An 18,497-nucleotide genomic window follows, 5' to 3' on the forward strand; every position below is an offset into this window, starting at 1 on the left:
AATCCATCAGCAGTATTTTTTAACTTCTCTGCATTTACAGACCAATTCTGTGCATGCTCACTGGGAAGAAACCATGGTTGTCATGGCTGCCATGACAACCATGGGGCTGTTCCAGCATGTTGCTGTCCCAATATATGAATTGGATCTCTGGATCTCACACTCTGGATCTCTGGATCTGGCTTTTTCAACTGGGCAGCAGCATGGTGATTTGAAAGTGGGGGATGTGTCATCTGTGCCCTTGTCATGGTCAGATCACTTCTTTCTGAGGTTTAGAGTTTCAGCAGCGATACCACTCTGCAAGGGTGGGGGGCCTATTAAAATGGTTTGCGCCCGAGATTTCCAATGAATTCCTGAGGGCTCTGGGCGATTTTCCAGCTGGTATGGCAGGTGCTCCTGTCGAAGTACTAATTGCTCTCTGGAATGGAGAGATAGCTCAGGTGGTCACAATTGCTCCCAAGCACCCTCTCCCAAAAAACAGAGCCCAAGTAGTACCTTGGTATACTCTTGAGCTGAGGGTGATGAAACAAGCTAGGAGACAGCTGGAATGCAAGTGGAGGGAAACTCAGGATGAGTCTGTATGAACACAGGTTAGAGCTCATTATTGGACCTATTCTGTGGCAGTGATGGAACAGAAGGAACAGATTTTTCCATCCACCATTGCATCCTCTCAGTGTTGTCTAGTGGGGCTTTTTCAGGGCCTTCCAAAATCTGATGTGTTAGAATCCTCAGTAGCACACTGTTACACATTTGCACACCACTGTGAGGGTAAAGTCGCTCACATTCTCCAGGAATTGGGGTCTACAGTTGATGCAGTGTCATTGGGAGAGGTATCCAGACAGAGTACCACCCGGTCCAGTTTTGCTGGAAGAGTTTCAATTATTGGTGCCCAAGGATGTGGACAAGGTGTTTGGTTGAGTTCAGTCTTGACCCTTGCCCTTCATGTCTTATTAAATCTAGTAGGGAGGGAATTTTTATCTGGGTCCAGCTGGTTCTAAATGCCTCATTGAGAGGGAGTGGTCCCAGCTTTGTTGAAGTAAACTATTTCTTGACTACTCCTGAAGAAACCCATTCTGGACCCAGAAGATGTAAACCAGGGATCCTCAACGTTGGGCCCCCAGATGTTATTGGACTTCAACTCCCATAATCCCCAACCAAAGGCCACAGGGGCTTGGGATTATGGGAGTTGAAGTCCACTAACATCTGGGGGCCCAACGTTGAGGATCCCTGATGTAAACAACTATAGGCCTGTGGCCAGTATTCCATTTCTGAGCAAAGTGCTTGAGCACGTAGTGGCTGACCAACTCCAGACACTCTTGGAGGAAGCAGATTATCCAGATCTATTTAAATCAGTCTTTAGGCCTGGCTTTGGAACAGAAACTAATTTGGTTGCCCTGTGGGATGACCTGTGCAGAGAAAGAGACAGGGGGAGTGCAACCCTGTTAATTTTCTTGGACCTCTCAGTGGCTATTGATACCACTGACCATGGTATCATTTTAGATAGGATGGCTAAGTGGTGTGTGGGAGGCACTGCTTAGAGGTGGCTCTGCTCCTACCTCAAGGCCTATTTCCAAAAGGTGGTGCTGAGAAATTACTGCTCAATCCCTTGGCAGTTGTGCTTTAGTGTTTCACAGGGTTCCATTCTTTCCCCTATGCTGTTTAACATCTGCACGAAACTGCTGGGAAAGGTCATCCAGAGATTTGGTCTGTGTCATCGGGATACTGATGACACTCAGTTGTATCCCTCTTTTTCATCAGACACAGATGAGGCAGTGACTGTGCTGAACCTGTGCCTGGATACAATAATGAACTGGATGAGAGTGAATAAGTTGAGATTCAATCCAGACAAGACAGAAGTACTGTTGGTCAGTGGTTCCTCTGTCCGGGTGAATGATGCTCAGCCTGTTCTAGATAGGGCTGCACTCCCCCGAAGGACCATATTCACATTCTAGGGGTGCTTATGTATCCAGCACTGTCATTATTATTATTATTATTATTATTATTACATTTATATCCCACTCTTCCTCCAAGGAGCTCAGAGTGGGGTACTACATACTTGAGTTTCTCCTCACAACAACCCTGTGAAGTAGGTTGGGCTGAGAGAGAAGTGACTGGCCCAGAGTCTCCCAGCTAGTATTATGGCTGAATGGGGATTTGAACTCGGGTCTCCCTGGTCCTAGTCCAGCACTCTAACCACTACACCATGCTGGCTCAAGTGGCCTCTATGGCTTGGAGCGCCTTTTATCGGCTTCAGCTGATACGCCAGTTGTGGCCTTACCTGGACAGAGATCGCTTGGCCATAGTTACTCATGCTCTGGTAGCCTCTCACTTAGATTACTGCAATGCATTGTATGTGGGGCTGCCTTTGAAAATGGTCCGGAAACTGCAGCTGGTACAAAATTGGGCTGCACATCTTGCCTAGCACATCTTGCCTTGTCCCATATGTCCCAACTTGTACCTTAAGATCTTCTTTGGAGGCCCTGCTTCAAATGCCTCTGCCAAACACAGTGAGGTAGGTGGCTAATAGTAGAGGGCCTTTTCAGTGGTTGTTCCATTTATGGAACAGCCTCCTCAGTGAGGTTTGCCTGGCACCATCACTTTGTTCTTTTAGACACCAGGTGAAGACCTTTTTCTATTCACTCAGGCTTTTAAAAATTGAATTTTAAAATTTTTATATATATATATATAGTTTAAAAACAAGTTTTTAAATGGTTTTGTTTTGTATTTTTTGTGTTTTATGTATTTTTATTGGATATTTTAAAGTTATGTTGTGAGCAGCCTAGAAAATTTGTTATGGGATGGCTAACAAATAAAGTTGTGTTTTTATTACTATTACTATTAAAATTCCACCAAGTTTGTTTGGACTTACTCTCAAGTAAAGAAAGGTGAGGAAGAATTTTTTAAAACTTGTTAAAATTTCGTGTCTTCTCGAAATGCTAGACTTATAAACAGCACCAAAGTAGATGGAAATAGATAATGTGGTAATTTATCTTAAGGATGCCCATTTTCTAACTGGCCCCACTTCTGTGGTTTTAATGGTAGCCTCACATGCAAAAATTGTTAAGTGAAGCTTTTGTCGGTATTGCATATGAGGTGAGGAAGATCAAATTTAACCTGTTTCATTTTTGTGCATCCGCCAGTAAAGAACTTGGCAACCCAACTTTAACTACCAGCAGATGGAGCTATTGCTTCACTAAATTCTGCTTTAAGAATTCCTTTGGTTTAAGGATTTTGTCAAGTAGGAAAAGACTTCTGGTTTTGGTGCCTCTCTGTGTATGTATTTAGCCACTCAGCTGTAATGAAACTTCTTATGCTGAGACAGCTACAAAAGCTCCGTATCCAAGTAGTTTCTTGGGTCAAATAGATGCGTTGTCGTATTTTCTAGGCTTGCATGGTATTATGGGTACAGGGCAAATTTAAAATAAACCATACCTATTCATTCAGGTACATAATGATGAGCAAGCATCTCTTAATATTTTTTGGATAGTAATTGAAGGTTTACATTCTATCTACTTAGAAGTAAACTTTACTGAAACCAGTAGAATATATTTCCTACTAGTATATATGTTTAGGTTTCAGGTGGGGGAGAACTGCATTTCTGTGCCTTTGTGGAATGACACAGGAGTTTGCTGCCTGCTTCTGCCCCTGCTAACTGAGCAAAGAGGCACCTTTTAAAAGTGGTGATACTCTTTATTTAGCGGAGGTGGGGGAGGGACTGGCCCTATCCATCCCCAGCACAGCATCCCTCCAGTGGCTGTTGCTGGTGTCTGTCTTATGTTTCTTTTTTAAGACTGTGAACCCTTTGGGGACAGGGAGCCATCTTTATTTATTTATTATTTCTCTATGGAAACTGCTTTGGGAACTCTTTCTGAAAAGCAGTATATAAATATTTGTATGTTTTGGTTGCACTTAGACCACTGCTAGGGCACTAGTTTGAATGCTTCATGAGAATTCTTGCTATGGAGTCCAGATCTTGGATGGTGTCATAAAATCTGCTCTGGTCTAATCTGCAGGAAGCTCTTTGGAATTTCATAGACCATACCCTGGTGATCAGACAAACATTCTGCAGCATCAGGTGAGAGATTGGGGTGGGGTGGGGGTGGAGAGAGAGAAAGATGAAGCACCCAAACTAGAAAGATATATAAGTCAGATCTAAAAGATTTCTTTAAGAAATCACAGTTTAGCTGTATCCTTCCTTCCAGCTTGTGTCAGCCATTGTTGCCTGTCAGTCATATCAGCAAAACAGTTGTTCTAGAGCTTCTAGAAACTGTGGATAGTACTAGTGGGTGGAAATTGTGGTAAGCTAGAGATTGTTGATAACCTGCATGTTCCACCATGCTTGCAGATTAGGAAGGAGAGTGGATGAGTGCTCTCAGTTCAGACTGACTGGATGGTCCTCTTTGACACACATCATTCTTTCTAAGCTGAAAAGTCCTAGAGAGCCTTGTAGTCCAATGGAATGCTGAAAGTTGTATTTATTCATTTATTTGTATCCCACCTTTTTTGCCCACAACAGTAAAACAAAAACAATAACAAAAATATGATACACAAAACCAAAAACTGGCACCAACAGGGGCGGAGCCACCATTGAGCGAATGGGTTCAAAGAACCCTGGCCACCAATGGAAAGGGCTGCATGTGATGTTACATGCAAAGGGGGCATGGCCCAATTGCCAGAGGGCCCACCTCAGCCCTCCCAATCTCATTTATTTTCCTTCCTCTCTCTCACTGGAGGGAGAGGAAGGGAAATAAACACATCCAGAAGACTGTGACTTTGGGAGGGCTCACACGGGCTCTGTGGAACCTGGGTCTTGCCCCTTTGGCACATGACATCATGTCACATGCAAAGGGCAGGGTGCAACGCAGGCTGCCACTCTGCTGACTACGCCAGTGCAGGAAGAAAAATGTTTTGGGGAAAATGGGATGGAAAGAGAATAATAATGGAGAGGTGAATGGCCGGGAAAACAAGTGCAGAGGAGGAGGAAAGAACTTCTCCAGATGCAAAAAAGAGAAAGGGAGGGATAAAGGAAGGTGGGAAAGGAGACTAACATAAGCAGAGAAGGAGAAAGGTGACTCATACAACCAACAACTGTTCCCCATCGTTCTGCCCATCAGTTCTGATGAGCCTTCAGTTAGTTCCATTATAAAGTTGGATGTGGGAAGCTTGGATTCAAGTCCCATCTCTGCCATAGACCTTCTGGGTGGCCTTAGCCAGGTCAGTACTTCTTGGTCTCTCTCCATCTTTGAAATGGGAATATTGATTGATTGCCTCATAGGAGTCTAGTGATGAACTGATGTGAGGAAAGGTTTTGTCCTGTCCTATGGATGGTTAGAGTACAAATCTGTAGGTTTATACTACAAATAATTTTGTCCAGATTTCTGTGGACCTGCTTCTTTCTGCCTCCCTAATGTCCACGTTTTCCCCCTGATGTCAGAACGCTTTAAATGCTCGGACTAGGACTGTCTCTGAGAGTTCCACCATATCCATGGTGGAAGATATCTCACAAGCCCCAGAAAAAATTGAAGAGGAAGCCACATCAGAGAAGCCAGGAGTGGAGGATGCTGAGCACAAACAAGTGAAGGTGAGAGATCCTGTTGAGAAGGGTGGCTGTGCTGTCTGAAAAATATACCATGACCCAATTTTTCATCTGAAGCTAGGGCTTTATTCCTGGTTTACAGCACACTTCAGAGAGATCAGAATCATACCTCATGTTCTCTCAGATTGAAAGCTGTAAACAAGGTTTAATTTATCTTTCAGATTGCTGAGAATATTTCCAGTAGTCATCCACCCTGAGCTTCAAACAACATCTGTATGGAATTCATTGCCTCAAAATATGGTGACAGCAACCAGCTTAAACAGGTTTAAAAGAAGGATTAGGGGGAAAAAGATGACTAGGCCTATCAATGGCTATTAGTCAATGTGGTTAAAGGAAACCTCCATGTTCAGAGGCGGTATACCTTTAAATATGAAGCTCTGGACACAATCAGTAGGGAAGGGCTGTTGCCTTCATGCCTTGTAAGGTCATCAGAAGTATTTGGATGGCTTCCATTGGAAATAGACAGCAGAATTAGATGAAGCTGGTCCAGTTTAGCAAGGCATCCCTCTTGTGTCCCTATGTGATTGACAAGGGATATGTCTCTCACAAGGTCTAAGGGTATTTTTTACACACTTAAAAAATGGACTTGTGCATACATAACAGAAACACAAAACCTATGGCTAGGATGTACATTCAACATGTTTTCTGTGTTCTGTTCTGCATCATTCACAAATGGTATATGTGAAACCGAGATACACTTTTTAGTGTTATGTGTGAGAATGTTCTAAGAATCCAGGACGGTCTCTAATTTTGCCAGTATGACGGGTTTCCCATTGGTTTTTGTACCATGTTGTTTTCTTTAGCATCTTTAAGTGCTCATCAACGAGTTCCCGTAAAAAAAGAAAAAACAAACAACCCTTGTACTTAAGATTTTATATTTTTCCAGGCCTCTGGTTCTGGTTGGTTCAGCTGGTTCCGATCAAAGCCAAAGAAGGATGCAGATTCATCTAAGAAGGTATCGGCTGCTTCCTCAGATTTCCCTGCTCCAATTTCCCAGGTAATGAAAGGCCTTTAAAGCACAGCTTGTTTGTGGCAGTGAACTGTACTCTTCAGAAGAACCTTCCTCCCACTCCCAGAATCCCCCTTATCAGGACATATTGTCTTATTGAGGAGTCCCTGCAAAGCTTCAAGGAAACCAAGAGTTCCTTGGTATACAGCTTGAAAATAGCTGCCCTAGATCAACCACTTTAGGAAGTCTGTGCACAATGAGCATGAACAATGCCCTATGTGGAGTGTTTCCCTGCTGCTGTAGGAAGCTAACCAGATGTAAACCCTGGGGCGTGGGCATTTGGGATATTGTATTTAGATTGATCAGAGGCCAGAATGGGAACTGCTGCAGCAAAAGAATAGTTGAAGCTCACAGGAAATATCAAAACAGGCTGCAGTTATTTCACCACCTGAAGCAAAAGAGTCCATTTTTTTCCTGGCCTGTACCACTTTGTTCTGCTGTGAGGACTGAAATTTTGATTACTTCTGTAAGAACCCCCACCCCACCCCACATTACCACTCTGCACCTAGAAAAACTGCATGTTGAGAAGGCTAGGCTGATGTTGTGGTTTCATTTATGCAGGAAATGTGTAAGATGGGGGAGCAACCAAATCTCTCTCTTGCAGCCTCAAGTGGATCTGTTCTGGAAAAGAGTTGTCACTTGATTCTACTGAATGTATAAACTTTCCCCTTAAGCTACCATCTTTCCCCATAAGCCTCATCTTTCTTTGCCCTCACCCTGTCCCTACTGCTACTCTTTTGGTTTCAGAGGCATAGCTGTTCCCACCCCACTGGCTATGCTAGCATCCCTTTAATATGTAAACTGTTGCTTTTGAGCATTTATCATTTTGGATATTTCCTTTTTTGTTCTGCTTTGCCCGGCGTAATCTTAATGTTTGGTTTTTCCACCCATCATGATCATTTTTCTTCCACCTCCTTCATTTTATCTATTGCTAGATTGTAACCATGTGGGCAGGGTGACTTTTTAAATATTTTATTGATTTAAAGCATCTAATTGTTTGGACACATAATAATAATCATAATAATGTTAGTAGCTTTAAAGCATCAGTAATGCATTAGTGTCGACTCCTCAATGGATTTAAAATGCAATATCAGAACTGCTGGGGAAAGGAGGAATGATAAAATTGTGCATAGAAGGGATGGATAGCAACAATTAATACCAATGTCTGTAATATCAGGACTGAAAGTACTTGGCACAAAAGAAGGCAGACTCTGAGTTAAAATAAATTGTGTACATGTTCTTGCTTTGCTTAGATTTCCTTTGCCTAGTCTGCCTTGTCCCTTTGCCATTATTTTGCTTCCAGGGAAATTCAAATATTTATAATTATTTGACAAAGGTTGGATTGACAGAGAACAAGGGAGGAAGGAGGGGTATGGTTATATAGTTCAGGGCTTCTTGAATTTAGATCCCCAGATGATATTGGACTACAGCTCCCATCATAATCAGCCAAAGGCCATTGTAGCTGGGGAGATGGAAGTTGTAGTCCAGCAATAATGGGGGGCCCATTAAGAAGCTCTGATGTAGTTAGTAGCACTGGAAAGATGACACAGTATCCATGGGAGAGAGTTGAGGAGCTATCCAAGGTACTGAAGTGTGACTACTGGTCTAGTAGGTCTTCATCACCCTACTGTTCTAGCTGTATGATGCTGGTCTATGAGTTTAGTATGGTCATAAAGGGAGATATTGGCTGTTGGACAGCTAACCGACTTCCTGCAGCCCTGATTGTGATCTCTCACTCCTATTACATTGAACATGTTGTGTGTTTTTTAAAAAATAACAAGACTGGTTGGCAATGGAACCAGTTTCCTGAAGGTGGGGTAGGCTCTCCCTCACTGGAGGTCTTCAGACAGAGCTGGGCAGCTCTCCGTTGGGGTTGCTCTAGCTCTAGGTTTCCTGAGCAGGGGGGCTGAACTAGATGGCCTACAAGACATACCTCATTCTAGGTATTACTCTGCTTTGCTTTTGGGGGACTCATCAGGATTCCAACAAAGGGAGGCTGAGGGCAAATTCTGAAAGTAACTGGTAGCTAGATTTGTTTTCAGCAGTGCTATCTTTCTTTCTGTAGGGGAAAGTGGCTACACCACCTTTCCTCTCTCCTACAGATGGGACAAAGTTTCCTCCTCCTCCTCCCATTTCACATCTACCTCACACAGATGGCAACCCCTTTTCCCAAAGCTTTCTAGGTAAATATGTTCTCCTGTCTTTCTGAATATATTGCTGATATGATTGTATCCTGCATCTATGGCAGGGCTGCTCAACTTCAGCCCTCCTGAAACCTAGGGGTAGCTGGGGGAAAGAGGCTGTCACCAGGCATAAGAATATAAAAATTCCTCACATAAGCAGAAGTAATCTTATGCTACTTTGAATCCAAGCCATTATTAATGGATCAGCCCTTTAAAAGTATGCATTATTTTTTCAGGAACCAAAAGACCAGTAGGCCTTAGACGCCGGGAAGAAACCACATTTCCAGGTGCTGGAGACCAGGTGAGAGGAGGAAACCACCTTGCACATGAAGAAAGGCCTGTGGGAGAGGACTTGAGAATGCCCCTTCTTTCTGTCACTGGGGGAGGACAGGAATCTAGTAGAGTACAGCTTTTGGTAATCCATGTTGGCAGAAGGGCACAGCCAGCTCACTTTTGCTGCCCTGTATCTCTTGGGTTTTTTCAACCAAGGGTACTCAGTGCGTCTTCTGAGTTGCATCAAGTCAAATGCCCAGTCCTTGGCTTGTCTGGTTTGTGTTTCAAGAGTTTCTCCAAGTTCATTGCAGTGCTGATAGTGTGTGATACCAGAACCTAAGGGGTATACTCTTGGGTCAAATGGGCCGCAACCCAAAATTTGGCTTAAAATAAGCTAAATCTCAGTATAGTACGCCTCTGATTAGTAGTAGTGCAATAGTGGAAGAGGGAGTGTGCCTTCATCTCCTGCATCTTCCCAGTGGGTCATTGTGGGAAACAGGATGTTGGACTAGATACAGTAGGCCTTTGGCTTGATTCAGCAGGGCTCTTCTGATATGTGTGTCTGCATTAAGATCATGAGAATTATCTCTGTAGATGAGGCCAAGGCTCCATCTAGTCAAGCAGTCGGTTTCAATCAGTCAGTAGAGGCCTCTGGACACTTACGAGCAGGGCATGAAAGTGATAGCGCATCTCCTATTGTTTGTCCCCAGCATCTTGTACTCAGTTATGCTGCCTGTGTACTTAGAGGTTACATTAAGCTATCATGGCTATTCTACTGATCTATTATAGCCTTCTCCACTATGCATCTTTTTGGCTGGCTTCACTGGCTGGTACCATTTGGTTAGGATCCCTGCGGGAAAGTAAGGTTTAGTGAGTGAGGCATGGCCTGATGCAGGTGCCTTATTTCACTTTGGTGGGGTGGGGTAGAACAGTGTCCAAAGTTGGCATCTTGACAATCTTTACTGCAGGCTGCAAGTCTACAAGGAATCTAAAATTATGTTAAGCAACTACAATGAGCCCCTGGTGGCGCAGTGGTAAAACTGCCGCCCTGTAACCAGAAGGTTAGAAGTTTGATCCTGACCAGGGGTTCAAGGTTGACTCAGCCTTCCATCCTTCCGAGGTCGGTAAAATGAGTACCCAGAATGTTGGGGGCAATATGCTAAATCATTGTAAACCGCTTAGAGAGCTCCGGCTATAGAGCGGTATATAAATGTAAGTGCTATTGCTATTGCTATTGCTATTCTGTGGACCCAAAACCCATAAAAACTGGGGGGATGTATGCAAACTGGCTACACCTGCAACATTTACATAACTTGTATGCTTTTTCAGGCTGCAAGGGGTGAAGGTTGAGGGTCTAAAACTTAGACATTGAAACAATTCTCTTCTTAACAGGTCTCAACGGTAGCAGCCTCTTATGCTGGTCACCCACAACGGATTTTTCAGCAAAGCCACTCACCTCATCCATGATGATTAAAACCCTCTAGGATATTTCTAAAACCTTCTAGCAGATCAGAAGCCATTCCCACTCCTGAGGTTAACAACCGTCCGATTTGTTATGTAGCTCATTTCCTTTTTTCTGGCAATCTAGTCCTTCTCCAGAGGGTATTACTGAGAGTGTTGGGGGGGGGCAATTACTTGCTTCCCCCTCCTCTTGTTTTTTCTCTGCCTTTTAAAATGTGGTTAGACTGGTGGTATGCAGTTGTGACTCATGTATAATGAAGACAGGATGAATTAGCAGTATTTACTTGAGCATAAATCTCACTAATACCTTAATGTTAGCAGTATTTTTCATTTCTCCTTGGCCTGGGAATCAACAGATCAAAAACAGGGAGAGATTATTCCAGGGTCACCTTTGATTTCCTTTTGTATTTCTCAGGGAAGTGAGAAACTGGGGGTTAGGGGGAAGAGCCTAGTTGTCTCTGCATTGTCAATCAACACAATTGGTCATGATCCATGAGAAGAATAAATAAGGCATGAAATTGGCAGGCACTGGGGGAGAGGTTTGGATTTTTTCTTCTTCTTTCATTTGTTGAGGAAGGCTGTTCTACTTTGAGGGCTCTGATCCTATTGAGGACCAAATTGTTCAATGTGGATGAACATTTATAAGTTGTGCAAGCCAATCCTATGCATAGTTGCTCAGATATTAGATCAGTGATGCCTGATCCCAAGGAAGTGTGCACTGGGATCACACCCTTAGCTATTCACATTTACTTTGGAGTAATCCCACTGAAATCAATGGGGTTTGCGTCTGCATAAAGGTCCATAGGAGTGGGCTCTTACTTACCTTTACAAGGCTGAATCCTAAGCATATTTACTTGAGCATAAATCTCACTAATACCTTAAATTAAAATTCAAAAAACTCTTGTAAAATTATGAGGATCAGGCTGTAAGTGTCCCCTTGTAAGGGCAAATTTGCTTTTGGTTCTGTACATTCTCCCCACCCCCCACTTTAAACTGATTATGATCCTAATTCAACATGGCTACAAGGATATGTATAAGCCTTCAACAAATGACTGGCTCAATAATGGGAGGGTTAGGGGACTGGGAAAAGATTTCGTTGAAAGTCTCTGTGAGCTATTGACTAGCAGCAGGAGCAAGGTAGATTAGTGGCTTTCCTTGGTGGGGAAGTGAGGTGGGAAAGGACTGGAGAAGATATCTAGGAGTGCTTCCTAGGAGGCCTGAACTGATATGCTGCTTTCTTGCAGCTGAGATCATGCCAGCAGAAGAGTTGTCAGCATTTTGGGATGAGTCCCTTTTTTTCATCACCTTGCTGAACCCACCATTGCTGGGAAGGCAGTCTGTCTCTTAAGATTATTGGGACACCAGTTTTTAATGTGGTGGCTTCAGAAAGAAGGACTGGGGAAATTCATACCCTTCATAGATTTGTTTTTAAAGACTTGAAAACCAAAGCGAGATATTTCTCCCTCATGCCTTGAGAAGTATCTCAGACTATCAGGCTAGCCTTTAATCTTGGGTATAATCCCCCTACCCAATTACAAATATGCTGTTATCCTTCTCCACACTTAAAGGAAGTCAGTTATCTAAATACTCATTTGAGGTCCCCCATCTTCCTTTTATCAGCTGAAGTGTACTGTTTTCTAGTACTGATGTGGCCCTCTCCATATTGGAGATCTCAATTCCCCCCTGCAAGGGGCTTTTAAAAAGCAGTATTGTTTTGAAATTGCCGTTCAGGCTTATAGGTGGAGGAACAGCTGCCTTATGACCACTAGTAGATACCAAGACCAAGTAGATACCACTAGTAAATACCTTTCTTGTTGCCAGGGACAAGGCAGAAGGGTTATATAGTGAACTATAATGAAGGTTACTCCCACACTGATTAGTTAAGAAAAATAAGTATATATAAAAATTAAGTATATATAGGTAATGTATAGTGTGACTCTGTTTATACATATACATAGATTATATCCTCCTTCCTATTGCTATACTTTAATGGGGGGGGGAGATAAAGGATCTAAGAATTTGGTGTACAGTTTTCTTGTTTCTAGTTTATGTTGTTGTGTTATATTATCAGCCACTAATAATAATGGCCTACATCAGTGGTACATGAACCCCGGGCTACTTTTAAGGCTTGTAAGAGGTACTCGGAGCCAGGGGAGGAGCTATAATAGGGCGCACAGGTCCTAAGAACTGGCGTGACCCTGCCTCTGGGGCTGTCTTACTTGCTCACTGACACAGTTCTCCCCGTGGTGCCATGCACCACACCTAGTGGTGCGCTCCTGTAGCCCACTACCACTGCATCGCTGGTAGGAATATGCCACTGTGGGGGTGGGGCCATTGCCTGCCGCCACCACCACCACCACCAGGGTAGTGAGTGTGCTGTTGCCGCGATGGGGGCGGGGGCGGGGGGCTTGCAGCTGCCTATGCCACTGCTCAGAGCCCTTCCAGCTCACTGACTAGTGATTAGGACAGTTCCAACTCCATTGCTTCCTAATCAGAGGACTTGACTACTACAGCGACTGATTGCATCCAGATTAAGTTACTCATGAGTAGTGATATAGAAACTAGTGGGACAAGTTTATTTGCCCTGTTCATTTCAATGGGAGTACAAATGAGTAACTGAGTTTGGAAGTAATCCAGTGATTTTAGTGGTCTGTCTCATAACTGTAACATTTAAATGTGCGCATGTGTGTGTACATACATGGACACACTTAAAATATCTGTGGGGTACCTGAACTGCAGGTTTCCGTTTCAGATAGAAAGGGTACACATTTTTAAAAGGCTGCAGTTTCTTGGCTTACAGGAAGAGGAAAATTCCTCAGAGTAGTCCCATAGAAATTAAAAGGACACATTTAGTATGCCCAACTTTCCCTTTTAATTCCAATGGGACGCCTTAAAGTAATTTCCTTATCATGCAGACCAACAATTAAAAAAACATGTTGGCTTTGCCCATTAAAATTAATGGGTTTCCACTAGTTGTCCATACCTGCCAACATAGTCCATATTTCCCCATTCACCTGAATGGGAAAATAGGGATATGTTGGCAGGTATGGTTGTCTAGGCTCTTGCAGTTTGCACACAATGCACAGCTACAGGTGATTACTTATCACAGTACGCATAGAACAACATGGGTTAGTCATTAATCTCTTGTGTCAGCCCATGTAGGCAGAAGAACTTTTCATCAGGCAGCTTCTCCAGTTTTCTTCTCCGGGACATAAAGTGCATTGCTGGATGAGGCCAAGGGCCATCTAATGGTGACTTCTGCCTCCAAACTGGCCAGCCAGATACGTCTGGAAGCTCACAAACAGAATAGGATTGTGATGGCCTTCTCCTCTTCTTGTTCTCAGCATCTAGTAATGTTGCCCAAAGTTGCAATTCCTGTTTTGGAATATCAATTTGCCCAGCTTGTAATGCTCAGATGTATAACAAATTGAACATCATTTCCCTGAGAAGCATCTTATTTGCATTTAATAGTGTTTGAGGAAAAAAGTTCAGAGGAGGGAAAAATCAGCAGATGCATTTAAATGAAAATATATACCAATTTCTTTGGTTTTATTGCATGCATCTCTAACAGTAAAAGCACGTAATTTGAATTTTATATTGAGGCTTATGGGAGGAAAGTCTTTTTCTTCACTGTAACTTTAAAAAAAAAACAGAGGCTGGGAAGAGATAAGTTATATGAGGGTCAAGCTAGATGTTATGTTAAAATATTCATTGTTTTTAACATTAGTAGCTATGGGGAATCCCAGTCTGAATTGAAACTGTAGTGTGGGTGGAGTGAGGGACTTAATCATTTCCCTTAATGCTGTTCCTTGCTAACTGGGCACCTTTTAAAAGTGGTGATTCTGTTTATTTAGCAGGGGGAGAGCAACTGGCCCTCTTCCTCCACACTATCCTTCCAGGGACTGTTGTTGGTGTCTTGTGTTTCCTTTTAGATTTTGAGCCCTTTGGGGACAGGAATCCATCTCATTCATTCATTCATTCATTCATTCTCTATGTAAACTGTTTGGAAACTTCTGCTGAAAAGCAGTATATAAATATTTGTAGTAGAAGTATAGTAGTAATAATTCTGATTGAAATTGCTCCCCCCTGCAATGTGATTCTAGGTACCAATCGCAGCTTCCTGTCCAAAGCAATGACACTTCTGAGAGAGTGTGCCATTTGCATTGGGTCTGCAGTACTGGGGGAGAGGATTGAACCACGCTGCAGTCCCAGTCTGGATCGGGATATCTTTAATGTTGCATCTAGTTTGACCCTGAGTATCTCTGTGGAAAGTGTAGGTCATTTGGGCTGGGGTCAGGTGCGGAGGGAGCCAAGCGGCAGGCCGGGTTCTGCTGCTGTGGCCCCTCCAGCCCCACCCCTGTGTCTGACATATGATGCAGAGTGCCCTACATCATGTGTCAGATGCAGGGGGCGGGGCTTCACTCCCAAACAGGGCCACACTGCCATATTAGGGAGCGAAATCGGCCAGCGCTGCCTTTGCAGTGTGGCCAGGAGTGGCTTTCCCTGCCTTTAAAAGGCAGGGAGAGTCACTCCGGCCGTGCTTTGAACGCAGCGCTGGTTGATTCTGCTTGCAAATGGGGCTGCATGGCCCGTTTGCAAGCATGGCCCGTTTGGGAGTGAAATAAGGCCCTGCGTCTGACGTCAGATGTGGGTGTGGGTGTCTGGGGCTGCGAGGCACAGCCACTGATTGGCAGCAGCTTGGGTTCTTTGAACCCGTCTGTCCAATGGTGGCTCCACCTCTGGCTGGGGTGTTTCCTGGTGCTTGATCAATGAAGAGCAACCTTTCTGAGGTTGGTCTCCAGAGTTCCCTGAAGAGGTCATATTACACCCATTTCAAAAGAACTACACTGGCTGCTAATAACTTTCCAAGTGAAATACAAAGTGTGGTCATTACCTATAATAAAGCCCTAAACGGCTTGGGTCTGAGGTATTTAAGAGAACGCCTTCTTCTTCATCAACTCTGCCGCCCATTAAGATCATCTGAGGAGGTCCGGTAGTGGTTGCCACTGGCTTGGTTGGTGGCGACTCGAAACTGGGCCTTTTCTAGAGTTGCCCTGGGACTCTGGAATGCGCTTCCTCATGAAATGAGAGCTTCCCCTTCTCTGAATGTTTTTTAAGAAGGACCTGAAAACATACATATTTAGCCAGGCTTTTAGTTTATAGTTTTAAAACTTTCGGTTTTAGTATTTTTATCTGTATTTTAAAATTGTTTTAACTGTGCCAATGTTTTAATGGTTTTTAGAATGTGAGCTGCCTGGGGACTTTCTGGTATGGGGCAGTATAGAAATGTAAGAAATAAATAATAAATACATAAATAAGATTGCTATAGCTCCTTGTTTCCATAGCTCTGGGGCATGCCTGCAATTTCTTGGAGCTATGAAAACTTTCCCTTGGGGGCAGGGCAGTGCTTGCACAGCTCTGTGAGCTATATTTAGTGTCCATGATGTGGAGAAAAAGATAAAATGTTGTGGAGCAGTTGAAAATAAAGTAACATGATAAGGTGCAGCTGACATTATGAGTCAATTTAGAACTGGGGGAAAAAAGGTGAATTGCTGACCCAATTCTGAATTGAGCTGAGAAGAGTTCGCCAGTGACTTCTAGCATCTGGTATTTGGAGATTGTAGCAGGGAGGGTGGGAATGGGAAGGTCTCTTGATACCTCCGCCTTGCACATAGACAGCACATCTTCATGCTTTGGCAAGCCCAGTAACATTTCACTAGATATTCTGTGAAGATTGTAATACCATAACACATTACTAATTCAGTTCGCAGTTCTAGTCATTTAACTATATAAATTTATTTTTATTTTATTTATTTATTCGATTTCTATACCGCCCTTCCGGAAATGGCTCGGAGCGGTTTTCACAGAGAAATAATAAATAAATAAGATGGATCCCTGTCCCCAAAGGGCTCACAATCTAAAAAGAAACAGTCACTGGAGGTCCTGTGCTGGGGGTGGGTAGGGCCAGTTGCTCTTCCCCTGCTCAATAAAGAGAATCACCACGTTAAAAGGTGCCTCTTTGCCAAGTTAGCAGGGGTAATAAATGCACTCTCAAGGCCCAAATAGACATGGTGTCAAATATGCAGGAGAGTGTGTTAACTCTTCCCTCTATACCATTTCCCTGCTTTAAAGCTCAAGTAGCAGTGGGCGCGGGGGTGGGGGGAGACAGGCATGATGCAGGTACTTGTTTTTTTGCTGCTGGCCTGTTAGATTTAAAGCAGGGAAACAGTGCAGGGGGAGAAAGTTAAGTGCCTCTCTCTCAACTCCACTGCTCCTATCAAAACTGGAGCTGCCCCCCCCACCCTAAATGGTGGCTTCAAAGTTAGTTTTTTAAATGTTGGGAGATCTAATCACAGATCTCCTTCATCACATATGTTGCAGCCTTATGTCTAGCCTTGGATGCAGAGGCTGACACGGAGCAAAAATGCACCAGTGCAGCAAGAGAGCAGCCTAACCACTTCTCAACTAACTGTACCAGTGCAGTATGAAAGTGGCAATTCTTGATACTCCCCTCCTCAAAAAGCCCTCTGTGCTACCTGAAAATATGTCCTTGAGGATTCTGCAGTCCTCGGGGACATATATTTGAGTGGCACAGAGCACTTCCTGGGGAAGGGGAGTGCTTTAAAAATTGCTGCTTCTCTGCTACACTGATACAGTTAGTCGGGAAGTTATGTTAGGCTTCTCTCTTGGTGCATCCTTGTTCTGTATGTCAGCCAGTTCTTTTTGCCTGTGTTGCCTACTTCTCACAGCCTGGGTTTTTTACAGCTGTCCTGGGACTTTTACACACAGCAGGCTTTACTGTGAGTTTATTGGGAGGTTTTACTGCGAACTTAAAGTTGTCAAAAAACCCCGACACAAATAGTGCCCCCCACCCCATTTCTCCACTGAAAATGGCACCCTCCTTCTACCGTTCTGTAACCGTTGGCAACCCTTCTCAGACATGAGTCTGCTACTTAGCATCTAGATTGGCCCTTTGAGTGCAATATCTAGAATCCTATTTAGGATGCAGTGCCCATTGATGGTAGCTAGATCTCTACACAGTCTCAGAGCAGGAAGAACTGCACATCCATGACTTTTTCCTGCCATGGCAGAGTCAGCCCAAAGAAACAGATCCCGTCTCACAGGGAGATGGCATCCTCCTATGGCCAACCCCAATCTTCAATATCTGCCCCTAGTAGTTCAGTCAAAGTGTTGTAGTTCTCTGCTGCTATGCCTGTTACTGTAGCTGCTTGATTTGCAGACATTGGCCTGGTTCACACATAACATGGTATCTCACATTTGTATGAGGTGCCACAGCCTTGAGAGCGTGTGCCGCCCCTACTTCTGGTGTCGGTTCCCCCTACTTCTGGTGTCGGTTGGTGGAACATACAAGTAATTAATAATAAGCAGCATGTTTTATTACCAGAATCCTACTTAGTATAGTCCTGTATAGGGCTGGTATGGCTGGGCTGCCGCTGAAGGCCCTCAGCTGATCTGAGACCACCTGGTCCAGTGACATACTCAGGATCTATCCAAGCAGGGGATCCATGGAGGGCAATTTCTGAGGCCCCCTGGAGCCAGCCCTGCCACTGAAGCTGGGTGCTGGGTGCTGGTTATGAGAGGTGTGCACAAATTATTTTTTGTGATATGGTTTGACCTTGAATAGAATCACACAAACACACAAAGAACCGATTCATCAAACCAGCTGGCCATTGATGGCTGGTCTGACAAACTGAATTGGACATTCGCAAAAAAAAAAAAAAAAAAAAGTGATTCACCCATAGGGGAAAATTGAATCATCCCATTTCCCCCATGGGTAGCTTCTAGGGACACCAAAATGGGTTGTGGTAGGGCATGATGGCTGCTGCCTACCACCCAACCCACAAAAGAAACGGGGAAGTGGGCAATTTTAATTTTTTTTAAACTCCCCCCCATCCCATAGGATCCTATGGTAGTTTAGGTTATTGTTTTTAATTGCTCGTTTGCCCATTTCTTTTGT

General features: G+C 43.8%; 1 protein-coding gene across 8 annotated transcripts in view; it reads left to right on the forward strand.

The window, feature by feature from the left end:
* Positions 1 to 18,497, forward strand: part of SEC16B (SEC16 homolog B, endoplasmic reticulum export factor) — a 92,421-nt gene that overhangs the window by 42,028 nt on the left and 31,896 nt on the right. For 7 of the 8 annotated variants that reach the window (XM_053249718.1, XM_053249720.1, XM_053249721.1 and 4 more), the window contains 6 exons: positions 4,011 to 4,072; positions 5,432 to 5,578; positions 6,480 to 6,590; positions 8,668 to 8,785; positions 9,022 to 9,086; positions 10,451 to 11,047. The exons of the other annotated variant lie outside the window; for it this stretch is intronic. In XM_053249718.1, coding sequence (XP_053105693.1) covers positions 4,011 to 4,072; positions 5,432 to 5,578; positions 6,480 to 6,590; positions 8,668 to 8,785; positions 9,022 to 9,086; positions 10,451 to 10,525 — 578 coding nt within the window. In that variant the 3' untranslated portion in view covers positions 10,526 to 11,047. Of the gene's footprint in view, positions 1 to 4,010; positions 4,073 to 5,431; positions 5,579 to 6,479; positions 6,591 to 8,667; positions 8,786 to 9,021; positions 9,087 to 10,450; positions 11,048 to 18,497 lie in introns of those variants that run through there. 8 annotated transcript variants of the gene reach the window in all.

This window comes from Hemicordylus capensis, chromosome 4, assembly GCF_027244095.1.
Source record: "Hemicordylus capensis ecotype Gifberg chromosome 4, rHemCap1.1.pri, whole genome shotgun sequence".
Taxonomy (NCBI): Eukaryota; Metazoa; Chordata; class Lepidosauria; order Squamata; family Cordylidae; genus Hemicordylus; species Hemicordylus capensis.